At 42.4% G+C, this 16,915-nt stretch overlaps 1 protein-coding gene across 5 annotated transcripts in view; it reads left to right on the forward strand.

Annotated features, from left to right (window-relative positions):
• The window catches only part of TENM3 (teneurin transmembrane protein 3), a 1,349,345-nt gene extending 1,335,096 nt beyond the window's left edge, over positions 1-14,249 (forward strand). For all 5 annotated transcript variants that reach the window (XM_060184664.1, XM_060184667.1, XM_060184671.1 and 2 more), the window contains 4 exons: positions 3,050-3,346; positions 6,640-8,251; positions 10,892-11,022; positions 13,351-14,249. In XM_060184664.1, the coding sequence (XP_060040647.1) occupies positions 3,050-3,346; positions 6,640-8,251; positions 10,892-11,022; positions 13,351-14,106 (2,796 nt within the window). In that variant the 3' untranslated portion in view covers positions 14,107-14,249. The remainder of the gene's footprint in view (positions 1-3,049; positions 3,347-6,639; positions 8,252-10,891; positions 11,023-13,350) is intronic.
• Positions 14,250-16,915: the final 2,666 nt, after the last annotated feature.

A 16,915-nucleotide genomic window follows, 5' to 3' on the forward strand; every position in this document is an offset into this window, starting at 1 on the left:
AACTGCAGTCCAGATTTTTCAGCCCTTACCCAGAATAAATACTGCAGAGAGAGAGAGGAAGGTTACGGGAAGCGATGAGAAAACTGAAATACAAATTTAAGTGAATACAGAGTAAAATAAAATGAGGCAGGGGGAGGGAACACTGTGGCAACGATACTGTCAGCCTTGCATAAGTATTCTGAGCCTGGAATAACCTAAGGAAGGGAAAAAATGGGGGGGGGAAACAACACAAACAAACATTCAGGTCTTCTCCCCTTCCATATCACACTCTGAGAAACACAGGAGCCCGAGAAAATTATTTAAATTGAGCAAAATCTCCTCTTACTTCATCCAAAATGTTGTGCAAATATAAGCTGAAGACCTGGATCCAGTAGGAAGATAGTTTGCTATCAAGTCAAATCTTTTTCACACTTTGGAAAGATCTATTTGTAGCGTGAGATAGTAACTTCATTCCAAGGTACACAAAGCATTGTGTAAACCTAAATTTATCAAGTTTCCAAAAATTCACATACAAGTAGAGAGCAACCAATAGGCTGACATCTCCACATAGAGAATGGAAGTTCAAAGCCCCCAGCTGGCCGGTCAGAATCAGATCAAAGACATCAACAGACAGCATCTAACGGCTCTAGTAGAACCTCTTTATTTACAGGTGGACAAAACAGTTTCAGACAGTTTCAGACAGGTTAAAAGCTCAAAGCAGCTCTTGAAGTTTCTATATCCTGTCAGATATGGAGATCTAACTTTTTGATTCCTGATTACCTAGCCCAGGCACGCACACACATCCCACACCCATACACAACAGTCCCTGCTGTAATACTGTGGGTTTTTTCCTTCCACATCTGTTGGATCTAAAAGGAGACAACTGAAAAATCAGCGCCTCCTAATTTCACCCAAGACTCCACCCTTTCTCATTTTCTGTACATCATCTCTCTGGGGTTTTTTGTTTGTTTGTTTGTTTGTTTTGTGTTGTTGTCTTCAACATTACCTGTAAGGCATGAACTTTTCTTGTTAGCTTTTAGTTTTGCCTTTTCATTGACTTCCCCTTAAGTAGTTGGAAAAGTTTAAAGTTTTTCTTTGCTTTTTTTCTTTATCTTGTTGAGAGAGACAAAAATTAAGAAGAAAGGAGGAGATGGAAATAGAGAAAGAGAGGGTGGCATCTGCAACACTACTTCACACTCAGGAAGTTTCTCCCCTGAAGAAGGGAGCAGGGGCTTGAACCCCAGTCTTTGCACATGCTAATATGTGCACTCTACTAGCTGTGCCACTGCCTGGCCCAGAGTATTTTTTCATGCGACTTGTTTATTGTCAATGATAGATTGCAAAAATTAAGTTCCATCCCAGATTTTGCCTGAACTTCTATGCCTATCATAGACAGACATACAAATATTAGACATGTAGAGATGTGTGTATGGAACTGATTGGCTGGAGCTACTCATTTTGAAGGTTCTGTCTAGAAGGTCATGGTTATGTTGATATTTTTTTCAATTCTGTTGGGGAAATAATGATTAAGAAAAGAGTTATCGGGGGACCGGATGGTGGTGCACCTGGTTGAGTGCACATGTTACAATGCATAAGGACCCAGGTTCGAGTCCCCGGTCCCTACCTGCAGGGGAAAATTTCATGAGCGGTGAAGCAGTGCTGCAGGTGTCTCTCTGCCTCTTGTCCTCTCTATCTCCCCTTCCCTCTTGATTTCTGGCTGTCTCTATCCAATAAATAAATAAACATAATTAAAAATTTTAAAGAGAAAAGAGTTATCACTTAAGTGTAATTTCTCATATTTTTTGTAGTGATTCTTTTTTAAATTTTTTTTAATTATCTTTACTTTTAGGATAGAGATAGCTAGAAGTCAAGAGGGAAGGGAGAGAGACAGACACCTGCAGCCCTGCTAGCAAAGCTTTCCCCCTGCAGGTGGGAATTAGGGACTCAAACCTTGGTCCTTGTGCTTTATAATATGTGTGCTCAACCCAGTGCACCAACACCTGACCCCTGCAATTACTCATCTTTCTGCTAAGGGTATATCTGCATACTCTGATGAAATTTTTTGCTTTTGGCTACTTTTATGCAGTTTTTTTTTAACAAATCAAATAGTTACTGGTTTAGTAGGCACAACAAACCAGCACCACCACACAGGTGCTGTGATGTGAAAGACCAAAGAATAAATAGGCCATGATCTCACTTCTAGAGGGTTCCCAGCACACAGTAGACAGTTAGTAATGTCAAACTTAATCAGAGCCATGTTTCCATAGCAGCAGTGGAGGCTGGTGTGTGTGTGTAGGCCTTGGATCACAGACAGAAACGACAAAATGTAGTCAGAGTCTCTGGTCCTGGCATTGGGCCACCCTGAGGCCCTTCGGCAGCACCACAGTGCTGGATTTGGAAATTAAACACAATAGTCAGACCATTATCACTGTGACAGGAGAGAATCTGAAGTCCCTGCCAGTGAAGCAGATGTGATCAAAGAGAAAAACATTCTAAAATATGGTAACATTTCAGCACTTGGCCAAAAGCAATGATGGTGTTTGTAACCTCCTGCTATTTAAGCTCATTAATAATTTACAGTAATGTGGGCTCCAACTTGTACTTAACTGCTCTACAAAGGGCTAGAGTCTCATTTACCACTGTTTTATTTAATGTAACCATGATTAATCTACTAGGTTATTATTTTCCCATGTCTTAGGAAGGGAGGGCTTTGAGGCATTCCCAGAGCTGCCATGTTTACCACCTTCTTCACTTCTGTAGAAACTTGAAGGCAAATGCATTTTGGTATATTTTCTTATGAGTGGCTTCAGTTTCCCAGGTTTAATTGAAAAGATTTTGAACAAATGCCAGGCTGTCTTTCCACTTAATGAAAACTTTTCTCTAAAAGCAGCTTTTCTATTGGCTTGCACTGGTACCTAAGAAGTTGCTAAATTAATTTACTGATCAAGTGACTCAAACATCATCCTTGGTGTTGAAACAAGAGCAGAACTCTGCAGAGTACGAAGGGACTAGAATTCCTAGAATTGGAATAAGAGGGTTCATTTTGATCACTTTGTTTGTGTTGTCACAGGTGAACAGCAGAAACCTCCTGTCGGTGGACTTTGACCGAACCACAAAGACAGAAAAGATCTATGATGACCATCGGAAATTTCTGCTAAGGATTGCCTACGACACATCCGGGCACCCAACACTCTGGCTCCCCAGCAGCAAGCTCATGTCTGTCAATGTTACCTACTCCTCCACAGGTCAGATAGCCAGCATCCAGCGTGGGACCACCAGCGAGAAAGTTGATTATGACGGACAGGGGAGGATTGTGTCCCGGGTCTTTGCAGATGGGAAAACGTGGAGCTACACATACTTAGAAAAGGTAAACAAGCCTGCACACTGAAGCTGAAGAGAGAGAGGTGATGGGGGCTGGGTGGTGATGCACCTACTAGAGAGCAGACAGTACCATGCATAAGGACCTAGGTTCAAGCCCCCTGTCCCCACCTGCATGGAGAAAAGCATCATGAATAGTTGGACAGTGCTACAAGTATCTCCCTCTCCTTCTGTCTGTCTCTCACCTCTATAAAAAGAAAGGGTAGGGACTGGGTGGTGGCACACCTGGTTGAGTGCACATGTGGCAATGTGCAAGGACCCAGGTTTGAGTCCCCGGTCCCCACCTGCAGGGGGAAAGCTTTGCAAGTGGTAAAGCAGGGTCTTTCTGTCTCTCTCCCTCTCTATCTCTCCCTTCTGCTCGATTTCTGACAGTCTCTATCCAATAAATAAATAAAGATAATAAAAAATAAAGGGGGGAAATGCTGCCACAAACAGTGGAGCCATGTAGGCCCCAATCCTCCATGATAATCCTGGTGGCAAAAAAAAGGGGGGGAAGTGATTGATTATTTGAACTTTTTTGGCAATTGCCCAGAGTACTACAGGGGAGAAGGAAGGAAGGAAGGAAAGATAAGGGAAGGAAGGAAGGATAAGGGAAGGAAGGAAGGGAGAGCAAAGGGAGAAAGAGAGAGAAAAAAAAAACCAAAGTCACATGACTGAGTTTCATTTATTATTCAAAGTATCAATACATAAGTCACATAGGTTCGGCAATGATAAATTTCTGCATTAGCAAAGTAGTTTCTCCTTAGTTAAGTTCTACTGTCTGAGACCCTTGGAAGTGATTTATGCTGTAAACAAATAAGCAATAATGCTTGTCCACCTGACAAGCAAATGTATCGGCAACATTCACAAATTAGACCTTGAGCATGTAAGTCATTTGTAAATCATCTCCATACTTGCTCTTTCATTTGGGAGAGAACCTTATGTGAGCTGTGAGTTTTATGTTGTTGCCTGCAGTGTTTCAGTATAATGAGGGGAAAGCAGCAGACCCTATTTGTGCATTATTAACCAAAAGAGGTTGCTGCATAGAAGACACACTTCAGGTTATCTGTGACAAGTCTACTTTCTCCTGCATTGAAAAAGTATCCTGGCTTCACCTTTTTCCCAATTTTTTTTCCCTTATTGCCACCGAGGTTATCACTGGGGCTTGGTGCAAGCCAGCACTATGAATCCACTGATCCCAGTGGCCATTTTTTTTCTTTTTTTTTCTTTCTATTTTTACTAAATAGGACAGATAGAAATTGAAAGAAGAGGAGATAGTGAAAGGGAGAGAAAAAGATATACCTGCAGACCTGCTTCACCATCCGTGGAGCATCCCCCAGCAGGTGGGGAGTGGGTGTTTGAACCTGGGTCCTTGTGCATGGTAATGAATGCTCTTAACCAGGAACACCACTGCCTGGCCCCTGTTTCCCATTATTTTTACAAGAAAAAAGACCAGAGCACCAGTCCATCCTATGTGACGTCAGCAATCAAATGCAAGGCCTCATCTATTGAAAGGCAGGAGCTTTACCAACTGAACCATTTTCCCCATTCCTAAGGATTTTGCACAGTATCAAAAAAGACAAGTTAGATGTGTGGAGGCAAAGAAATAGCTTATTTAGTAGAACACATGCCCTGCTATACATGATGTCCTTGGTTTGAGTCCCAGCACCACAAGAGGGTACCGTGGTGGCTGTGGTATATTTCCTCTATCTGTCTCTTGGAGGAAAAAAAAAGGACCAGAGAGGTAGATAGCACAGCGATAGTGCTTAAGACATATATATATATGCAAGAGGTCCCAGGTTTGATCCCCTGCCAGCACTATTCTATATAATAGTTGAGCCATATGCAGGTTAAAAAGAAAACTGAACCAGGAAGACTACTCAGAGGTACTGCACTTGGGCGAGACCATGGGTTCATTCCCAGTTCCGTAAGAAATAACTCAAAAGGATGGGCTTTGGACAAGGAGTTATCTATCCATTTCTGTGTCAAAAGCAAAGAGCAAGTCAGGTTGGCACAGAACCTAATCATCTTCACAGTTGCCATCATTCTAATTGGACTAACTGATTTTGAAGAAGCTTCCTGAAAAGAACTGTCCATATATGCTCTGTGTTAGCAGTAAACTTTACTTAGCCAGCCTCCAGGTTGCTCTCCTCTCAATGTTGGCTTAGTAAGAGAATGTCTTTTGTCTTCCTATCATTACTTGCAAAATACACACAGCTTGTCTCGACTTTTGTGTTTATCCATTTTTATCAGTTACTACCAGAATAGGATGTAGCTCAAAGACCATGCTTAGATTGGTGGAGGTCACATCACATTGGGTAATCACAAAAGGACATCTCAGAATGTCAGTTTATCATCCCAGATGCCACATGCGCATTTGCCACCATAAAAAAAAAAATTACATGGGCTAGGCAGTGGCACACTGAGTTAAGCACACATAGTACAAAGTGCAAGGAATCCCAGTTTGAGCCCCCAGCTCCTCACCTGCAAGGGGGGTTGCTTCACAAGTGGTGAAGCAGGTCTGCAGGTGTCTGTCTTTCTCTCTCACTCTCTATCTTCTCCTCTCTCAATTTCTCCCTGTCCTATCCTGGAAAAATATATAAATAAAAAATTTTTAAAATGGCCTCAGGAGCAGTGGATTCATAGTGCAGGCACCGAGCCCCAGCATAACCCTGAAGGCCAAAAAAGAAAGAAGAAAAAATACTATATGAGTCCATATTTCTATTAAGGGTTATTAATTCTATTCTGTTTTATGTATACATTACCCAGTTGGAGCTGATTGTATGTCTCCTCTCCTGAAATAATATTTTGAATGCTTTTCCCCACCCCAAAATGCACTAGAAATGAAAACATGGTTTGAGTGGCTCTTCAATCCAACAAGAGAGGAAAAGCTACCTTACTAAATAATTGCTGATTATGGATCAGACCATATTAACCATATGCTCTTTTCTCCCTGAAAAAGTGTCTTGAAAGCCACTTTGCCCATGCCTGTATTACAACTTACCCAGATCCATTGACAATCTGCCACTTGGCCATGAATGCCTGGGAAAAGAACGATACAGTCATGACAAGTAGCACATGATGAATCTTGAGCCACTAATTGCAGAACCCCTCACAATTAAGCATCGGAGCAAATTAGGCAGGGAATCGTTAACAACATGGAAGGTCGAGGATGACTCGATTAAAATGAAAATCATGTTCTCCAGTGGTATGTTTCTGTGTGTTTGTGGTCACTCAATCTGTTTTTTTGCTCCCCCCCTCCATCCACAAATGATCGGATAATGATCTGCTCTGTATTTGCAGTCCATGGTGCTGCTGCTTCACAGCCAGAGGCAGTACATCTTTGAATATGACATGTGGGACCGGCTGTCAGCCATCACCATGCCCAGCGTGGCTCGTCACACCATGCAGACCATCCGCTCCATTGGCTACTACCGAAATATATACAACCCTCCAGAGAGCAATGCCTCCGTCATCACTGACTACAACGAGGAAGGGCTCCTTCTGCAGACTGCATTCCTAGGCACCAGTCGGAGGGTCCTGTTCAAATACAGAAGGCAAACCAGGCTCTCTGAAATTTTGTATGACAGCACAAGGGTCAGTTTTACCTATGATGAAACAGCAGGCGTCTTAAAAACAGTCAACCTCCAGAGCGATGGCTTCATTTGCACCATTCGGTACAGACAGATTGGCCCCCTGATTGACAGGCAGATCTTCCGCTTTAGTGAAGATGGAATGGTGAATGCAAGGTTTGACTACAGTTATGACAACAGCTTCCGGGTGACCAGCATGCAGGGTGTCATCAACGAGACACCACTGCCCATCGACCTCTACCAGTTCGATGACATTTCTGGCAAAGTGGAACAGTTTGGCAAGTTTGGGGTGATATATTATGACATCAACCAGATCATTTCCACAGCGGTGATGACTTACACAAAGCACTTTGATGCCCACGGCCGCATCAAGGAAATTCAATATGAGATATTCAGGTCCCTCATGTACTGGATTACAATTCAATATGATAATATGGGTCGGGTAACCAAGAGGGAAATAAAAATAGGGCCCTTTGCCAACACCACCAAATATGCTTATGAATACGATGTTGATGGACAGCTCCAAACAGTTTACCTCAATGAGAAGATCATGTGGCGTTACAACTATGATCTGAATGGAAACCTCCATTTACTGAACCCAAGTAATAGTGCCCGTTTGACGCCTCTCCGCTATGACCTGCGGGACAGAATCACTCGACTAGGGGATGTCCAGTACCGACTGGATGAGGATGGTTTCCTGCGTCAGAGAGGCACCGAGATCTTTGAGTACAGCTCCAAGGGGCTGTTGACACGAGTTTATAGCAAAGGCAGTGGCTGGACAGTGATCTATCGCTATGATGGCCTGGGGAGACGTGTTTCTAGCAAAACCAGTCTAGGACAGCACCTGCAGTTCTTTTATGCAGACCTAACATATCCCACTCGGATCACTCACGTCTACAACCATTCGAGCTCAGAAATTACCTCTCTCTATTATGATCTCCAAGGACATCTTTTTGCCATGGAAATCAGCAGTGGGGATGAATTCTACATCGCATCGGATAACACAGGGACGCCACTGGCTGTTTTCAGTAGTAATGGACTTATGCTGAAGCAGATTCAGTACACAGCATACGGGGAGATCTACTTTGACTCCAACATTGACTTTCAACTGGTAATTGGATTTCACGGAGGCTTGTATGACCCACTGACAAAATTAATCCACTTCGGAGAAAGAGATTATGACATTTTGGCAGGACGATGGACCACACCTGACATAGAAATATGGAAACGAATTGGGAAGGATCCAGCTCCTTTTAACTTGTATATGTTCAGGAATAACAACCCTGCAAGCAAAATCCATGATGTAAAAGACTACATCACAGGTAAGCACAGTCTTAAGCTTCTCAGTGTGCATTATTTTAATTGTTCAGTTAATAAAAAAATAACTTCACAAGCTGTGGAGCAGGTCTGCAGGTGTTTTTCTCTCTCCCGCTCTGTCTTCCCCCTCCTCTCTCCATTTCTCTCTGTCCTATCCAACAGTAACAACAACAATAACAACTACAACAATAAAACGACAAGGGCAATGAAAGAGAATAAATAAAATTAATATTTTTTAAAAAATAAAATAAAAAGTAACTGAGTTTTTTTAAATTTTATTTTCCTCATGGAAAGGCAGGTGCCTAACCTTTCAGCTGTATTTATGTCTCTGGGAAACACAGACCACAGAGTGAAACTAACAGAGTCTGTTCCTTCCTATTATCACTAGAGATGAATGCCCAAGGCCACGATGTTCCAAATGACATGGATCCAGTCATTTAAGGGAAGTGACATAAAAGTGCAGGAAACAATAGGATCTTGTTTCTGATCTCACTTCTGTCCTTTCAAACTACAGTCTTCATTGCCAGTTAATGTAGCTTTTGCACTGTGACACTCCTAGTACACACGCTAATTTTTCTGCCCAAGGGGGATCATTTCAGGCTACAGACTTACAATATCTACAGGTTTAGTACATGTGACTCACTTTATAGCTGTGCAAGACTTAAAGTGTCAAGTCCCATTTCTGCCACCACAACACAACCAAGGATGTAAGAGAAAGACAGGATCCTTCTAAGCACTGCTCTACTTTCCTTCGATATAAGCTAACTTCCTCACTCACCCTCAAGGCCAAGGAGTCTGAATCTGTAGTCTTCTATCTTCCATTCCTGAATTCCACTACCATAATTAGCCTCTCTGCATCATTTATGTTTCCTGGAGTAAGGTTCTTTCCTGGTGTGTGTGTGTGTGTGTGTGTGTGTGTGTGTGTGTGTGTGTGTTGTTGTTGTTGTTGTTGTTGTTGTTGTTGTTGTTGGGCTTTGTTAGATGCTGCTCCAGGCTGTCTCTCCACTTGTTCGATATTTGAGGCATACTGAGATGTCAATTTTCTCAGTTCTCGGTAGAGCTCCCAAAAAACGGCCCCCTGTTCATTTCACAGCTGCCTCTTGCTTTTCCAGACTGCCTGAAGCTTTTCATATCTCTTTTCCATGTGAACCAGCTGAAAGTCCCCTTTCAGCTTCCTGATTCAGCAATGCCTTTATGGTATTCTCACTTAGAGTTTCTCAGTATACATTTGCATCTGAGCACCTCTATCTTGGCAGTACTTTCCAATAATCCAAACTCTCTGGCTTTCACTGTCACAGAGACATGGTTCATTAAAAGAGAACCTTTACCTCTGATACTACACCACAGGAGAAAGGATTCAGTCTAAAAAAATGTAAGACCTCCCTTTAATTAGCATAAAATCAACAATTCTTAAAGCACCACTTTGTACCTTTGGGGGGAACTTGGGATTTCTTTCTCACCACAACCACCACCATTACCAATGTCACCACTACCACAAGCTCTCCATTGAAAAAAGGGAGCCTGTCGCTGGTTTTATAGTCCTAGGATGCCTGGACAAAGGACCTGCTAGCCTGGTGATGAGGTGAGAGTTTGTGCCCTAGAGAAGGAAACAGGAAACAAGTGGCTCTCCATCATTCTGACAAGCCGTTTACCACTGGTTATTTAAGAGGTGTTGACAGGGGCTGACTGAAAGGCTGGAAAGCCCACAGCTCCTGAATTCATCCTCTCCTAGCAACGTGGACTGTGGGGAATGCCATGGCAGCGTTTTCTGAGAAACATCAAAAGAGAGATGGAGCAGCATAAAATATATTAGGTGAAATGCAATTTCAAATTTTCTAGCAATGTGCTTAATATATAAAATAATCTACACCCAACCATACTCATAAAGCCGCAAGCCTGCTGAGTAGTTCTGTAACATTATAACCTCCAGAATAGAATAAAAGCCTTATTCTGAGCTTAATGGCTTTTGGAGTCACATGGCAATATATATTTTTAAATGCCATTTTAAAGGTTTCCAGGTTCTCTTCCCCCAAAAAAAGTTTGTCTCCACCTGCACACAGCAAGCCTTTGAAGTCGTAACTGATGGTAATCTGAACTTCTGTGCCCTTAGCCAGTTTTGCCAGCTTTCAGCATTCATCTTTGATTAAGAATCAACTGTTGATTTTAATTCTTTCAATTTAGGGGGTTTAATAATAGAAAATGGGGTGGGAAAAGCTGCATATCCTTGGGCAATCACTTTTGAAAGCTAGTAACATAGCTGTATTTAAAACCAGCCTTTACTAACGACCAAACAAATTTCATTTGTTTTCTGCAACTATGTCTTCTTCATGATGCTGTGTACTGACATTGCCTTTTTTTTCAACCGACACTACTATATGCACATGATGCAACCTGTTGTGCACAAGTGTTTAGCCCATCTGAGTGTCTATTACTCCACATTTTCTATAGCCCTTGCCACACACTGCTATCAAAGTTACTGTCTTCTTATCGAAACAGAAAGCATAGATTTAGAACTATAGGATGCATGCTTTTGTTCAGGCTTTTGCTTGTGAATTTAGGAGTTTCTGGAAGGTGAGGATCTGAATTTATGAAAGCACAGAATACACTCCATCTAGCACCTTTCATATTAAACATTCTTCTCCTAGATGTTAACAGCTGGCTGGTGACATTTGGCTTCCATCTGCACAATGCTATTCCTGGATTCCCTGTTCCCAAATTCGATTTAACAGAGCCGTCTTATGAACTTGTGAAGAGTCAGCAGTGGGATGATGTGCCGGTAAGAGACCAAAAAAAAAAAAAAAAAAAAAAAAGCAAAACTCTTACTTTTATTTACCCACATTTAATCAAACAACCCTGGCGAACACTGAGCCACGGGGCTGAGGGAGGGTGGGATATATATGTATATACTTGTTTTCCTCCTCTCAAGGAAGAAAAACAATAGTTGTCTCTACATTTATGTTCTGCAAAACAGGGGCCTGTTAAACAGGTTTAAATCTATTTTTAGTGATGCTAATAAAAGCATAGACATTATAAAAGGTAATAAAATTCAGAAGCTCTTTTTTTAGTGCTGGGTTTCTGCAGAGAGCCCCAGGTAAGCAAGCGCATTTGTGGCACTTGAGAACTCAAGACAAAGATACAATAAACAGGAGGGCAGGGAATTCATATCACACGTTAGCAGTCTACATACAATGCCAGAAGGTTCAACTCCTTCAGGACATGAACAGTGTTTTGTAGGGTGAAAAAAAAAATCAAAACAAAATGTCTCTGGTTAAGGCTCCACATAAATCTAGGTATTTATGGACTTTTCCTGAAAACAGAAAATCAGAAGGCCTATCACTATTCTGAGAAATAAAAGAAAAATATATGGAAAATTGCAAAGTCATAGCTTCCATTTCAGAAAATGACACTTTTAATTGCCACCACTTAGAGATCAGAATCTAATGCACAAGGCATCAGAATTTCTTAAAGCTTAAAGCAAGAATCACTAAAGATCAAGAAATTAGGTTACCCCATAATAATAAGAAAGGAATACAAAGTTTCTTAGGAAGTTTAATCCCTCCCTTGAGCAATTTTCTATAATTTCAGTGAATACAAAAGGAAAAGGCAGTGAACACACACACACACACACACACACACACACACACACAGAGTTTATACAGTATCAATACCTCTGTTTTCTGGAACATTTTATACTTAAGGTAAAATCAAGTCCTTTTTCAGAAATCACCTTTACATCTAAAAACCAAAATTCATCAAGTTCCCACAGCCTGGGAGTCACTTTATCATTCCTAATTGCAAATATATCCATGCTGACAAAGTGTCATGAAGATAACACTGAGGTTTCCTAATGCATTTGAAGAAGCCCATCCTAATTGTGTATGACTTCCCATCATGTCTGAAAACACTTATGTCTGACTGTACAAATGGACTTGCCAACTTGTTTCCGGGGAAGCCTTTTAAATATGGTTCCAATTCTCTGTTCAGGGCAGCACACTATAACTTTGAAAGTGGCTGGCAGAGATATTAAGAGCTGCCCCAAGTGCCAAAAAAAAAAAAATTTTTTTTCTTTCACTACAACAAACCAAACAGATGTTTCCATTTGGGAAATACTGGCCAGACAAACATCTGGCTGGGTAATAAAGGGCTGAATGCCCCCAATTTGAAACGTTTGCCAGTGTAGATGGTCCATTGTTCTGAAGCCAAGGAAAAATAAATGTTTTCCTAAAGTAATAAATAGTCCTCTCCATCTGTCCCATTGCAGTCTCCTTGTGATTTCAAATTTTGTAGTTCTAGTGGTGAAATTCTGCTGAGAGGTGTTCATCAGTACAGGGAACAGAGTTTACCTACATTTAAGTACATGCATTTCCAAATGTATAAAATGGAACCACTGTGATAATGCCCTGAGCATCCTCCGACCTTCCCAATCCTTTGTGTTTGGAACTTGTCTTGCCTATATGAAAAGACCCCACAAACTGGGTTTCTCTGAGTGTGGTGGAAAGCCTCTCTCAACGGAAAGACAAAAGCTGAAGCCCTGAGTATCTTAACCAGGGTTCATGGGTTGTTTTTTGTTGTTGTTGTTGTTCTTGCTTTTTTTCCCCTTTTTTTCTTTTTATGTGACATTCAGGAATGAACTCAGGGCCTCCATGTGTATGGTTCCTCTGAGCAGCCTTGTGGGTTCAGGTTTCTTTTTTAATCAGAGCACTACTCAGCCCTGACTGGAGGCTGGGGGTTGACCTCATGAATGCAAGTCCTATGTTTTAGCGCTACACAATCTCCCTGGTTCAGTTTCTTAGAATTTTTGTTGAGACAGACAGACACACTATATATATATATATAACCATCATCCATTGGGCTCCCCCTGGCTCCATCCATGGTATCTGCTTACTTGTTTGTAAACCAACTGAGGTTTACAAACCTTGGTCCTTCCCTTGGTCCTTGGTCCTTCCCTCCAAAGTCCCCCTCCCTCCATGTCCCCATTTCTTTCTCCTTTGTCAGCCTTTCCAGGGCCCTCCCTGATGGGAAGCCCGGCACCCAGCCACCCTCTACCCCCACCCCGTGCTGCAGATGTTCTTTAAACCCTACTCTGTTCTCTTTGGCTCTGCAGCCCATTTTCGGAGTGCAGCAGCAGGTGGCGCGGCAGGCCAAGGCCTTCCTGTCCCTGGGAAAGATGGCGGAGGTGCAGGTGAGCAGGCGCCGGGGCCGCGGCGCTCAGTCGTGGCTGTGGTTCGCCACAGTCAAGTCCCTGATCGGCAAGGGCGTCATGCTGGCCGTGAGCCAGGGCCGCGTGCAGACCAACGTGCTCAACATCGCCAACGAGGATTGCATCAAGGTGGCGGCCGTGCTCAACAACGCCTTCTACCTGGAGAACCTGCACTTCACCGTGGAGGGCAAGGACACGCACTACTTCATCAAAACCACCACCCCCGAGAGCGACCTGGGCACGCTGCGCCTGACGAGCGGCCGCAAGGCGCTGGAGAACGGCATCAACGTGACCGTGTCGCAGTCCACCACGGTGGTCAACGGCAGGACTCGCAGGTTCGCCGACGTGGAGATGCAGTTCGGGGCGCTGGCGCTGCACGTGCGCTACGGCATGACCCTGGACGAGGAGAAGGCGCGCATCCTGGAGCAGGCCCGCCAGCGCGCGCTCGCCCGGGCCTGGGCGCGCGAGCAGCAGCGCGTGCGCGACGGCGAGGAAGGCGCGCGCCTCTGGACGGAGGGCGAGAAGCGGCAGCTGCTGAGTGCCGGCAAGGTGCAGGGTTACGACGGGTACTACGTACTCTCGGTGGAGCAGTACCCGGAGCTGGCCGACAGTGCCAACAACATCCAGTTCCTCCGACAAAGCGAGATCGGCAAGAGGTAACCCCCCGGGGCCACCCGAGAGGCAGGCAGCCACCTAGCTTCTCCCGGGAGGAAGCCCCGGCGGGGGACGCTGCTTTTTCCCCTGCATCTTTGCTCAGATTTTTTTTTTTTTTTTCTGGAGCACAATCCGAATGGGACTCTCCGATGCTGCAGAGCCTTCCAGGAGAATGATACTGCTATGGAACAAACACACACACAGTTTAAATAAAAAATAATAAAAAATAAACTCTTTTCTGAATGACCTTAAAGGTGATCGGCTTTAAAGAATATGTTTACATATGCATATCGCTGCACTTGGTTGGACTGAAAGCATTCAAAGAAAAAGAAAAAAAAAAAAGAAAAAAGAAGTCCTCGGCTTATTTTTGCTCCAGGCCAGCTGTTCCTTCCAGGCGATGTATTGAAGGTTAAAAAAAAAAAGAAAGAAAGAAACAAAGAAAAATGCATACAGTGTTTTCCAAATGCAACTGAATTATCGACCTTTGCTTACAAGAAGTAGTCTCTCTACATAGGGTGTGATATCTCTGTTCATTTTAAATTGTGGGGCGAAATTACCGTTTCTAGACAACCCAACCGCTCTGCCTGTGCTGCTTTGTAAAAGGACTTTGGCACAAGTGACTTCTGCGGGGAATCTCATGGTGGATTTTACAGTGCCCAAGTGGTTTGCCTTGGGGGAAAAGGAACTGGCAGATAGAATCCTTGTCACTGATAAGCAAAGGAAACCCTGATTTTTTTGTAAATTATGTGAGACAAGTTGTTTATGGATTTTTATATGAATTACAATTTACTGTACATCAGATATTAGTCTCAGAGGAGTTAATTTATGTAAAGTGTTTAAAAACGTTTATACTTAAAAAAATAAAATGATAAAAACGTGAACTGTGTGATTTTTTTAAAAGGACTGCACCTTTTGTTATCTGTTATAGCTGTACAGTATAAATTATTATATTGTAGAGATATAACAACTTATGCCTATAATGTCCAAAAGTGTTAATATTTTTGTATTAGGTTGAAAAAAAATGTGCAACTTTCTATCAATATGTGGATCAAACAGTAGATTCCTAAGTGGGTGACTAATCAGAGAATAGCTCCTTTCTCTTCCTTCTCTGTTTCATCAAGCCAGTGGCCTCGACCTTTACTTAGCAACTCAGAGGCTGTGGAAACCTAAGGCTAGTGGGTAGGACAGGAGACCGGGGAAAAGCAGGGCAGGAGGGTTCTCTACCACCTCTCTCGGCCCTTAAAATCCATCTTAATAGCCACAGGGTTTTTACTGTTAATGTTCCTTGAAGCTCCATTTCACAATGGAGGCCAGAGTTCACATCAGATCCCTGGGAAGATGGAGTAGATGTGATATAGTGGGGACCACACACCTGTGTCTTAAGATCTTGGAAAAGCAGCAGAACTCAAGCAGTGGGTGAGCAAGTCAGATAGAGAAGGTCAGGGTCACTCTGGCTGTCTTGGGTTTGGACACCAACAGGAACCAAATTGGGGAGGTGGGGTAGAGTGGGAACCAAAGCTCCTATAAAGCCTACCAGCCCAACCATCTGGGGAGCTGGTTTGAATAGCAGCCTCTATTCTTTCTCGGAGAAGGCTGGGGTGGCAGATTGGCTGAAGGTGAAGTGACAGAGTGACAGCAATGCCCTCCTTGCACAGCTGCCTCCTGCACTTCTGCCGCCGGCTCAGCCACTCTTGCAAATCTCTCTGGTGAGCACTAAATTCAGCCACAAAAATATTTTTAGAAAATATTTCTCAGTTCATTGAGCTATAGTACACACTGTTTTCCTCTCTGTATAATGGTGATAAAATATAGCAAGTGAACATGTCGTAAATATAAAGGTTCAAGTGATGTATTGAAAATACTTTTCTAACTGCTTTGTATGTATCACATACTCAAAATTGCACAGTAGGCGTGTTTAATAAACAGACTGGCTGGGAAAGTTTCGAAATAGCTACTGAATTTACAGTGTCAGTGCTATTACTGTCTTTGTGTATTTGGTAGAACATACCGAAGTAATTAATCTTCTAATGAATGCTGATATTTTATTAGAATGAAAGCACAGATTAGCATTAATATTTTTTATCCTGGAAATTCTTTGGCAAGTATTATGAAGCCCAAAATTTAGAAAACTATTGAGATTTCAAACCACATGAAACATGGCTCTGTTTTACATTTTTCTTTTCTAACTGTTAACTTAGGTGTTTGTGGTTCTGTTGGATGGAACTTCTGCAGGACTGCATTTAGCATGCTGTAAGTACTTTTGGTTGAAATAGGCTCTGAGTTAAAATTCTCAGAAATGTTTCTGATAGATTGGCCATGAAAAGCTTGTACCACTTGGCAGAAATGAATTCATTCTTATCTTCATCTCGACATGGACTGGTCCTTTTCACTGGCACCGATAAATAACTGATTTGGAGTCTCTCCTGGTGCTTATTTTAGATAAACGCAAATCAACCCAATTAGTGTCTTGTTAGTAGGTATAATGAGCCTATTTCTTTCTAAAAAGACTTGTGATCTGGACATGCTTTTACAAGAAATAGTGACCTTGGGGAACTATGTAAACAAAACAAAACAAAAAAAAACTTTTTCTAAGAGTTGGGGGTGGGAGGGAGGCTGGGAGACTGTATAATGAAAGAATTAGCTTACAAAAGAAAATTGATATTCAAAGTATTTTAGGCAAAGCCAGTCAAAATGCTTTCATGATATTTTGAGATGTAAATTTTGTCTGATTTGTATTGTTCTTTTCATTTGCCTTCTTAACTTTATATGTGACCTGAATTTTTCCATAACTTGATGACAATAGATTGCATTAGGC

Source organism: Erinaceus europaeus, chromosome 2 (assembly GCF_950295315.1).
Source record: "Erinaceus europaeus chromosome 2, mEriEur2.1, whole genome shotgun sequence".
Classification (NCBI taxonomy): Eukaryota; Metazoa; Chordata; class Mammalia; order Eulipotyphla; family Erinaceidae; genus Erinaceus; species Erinaceus europaeus.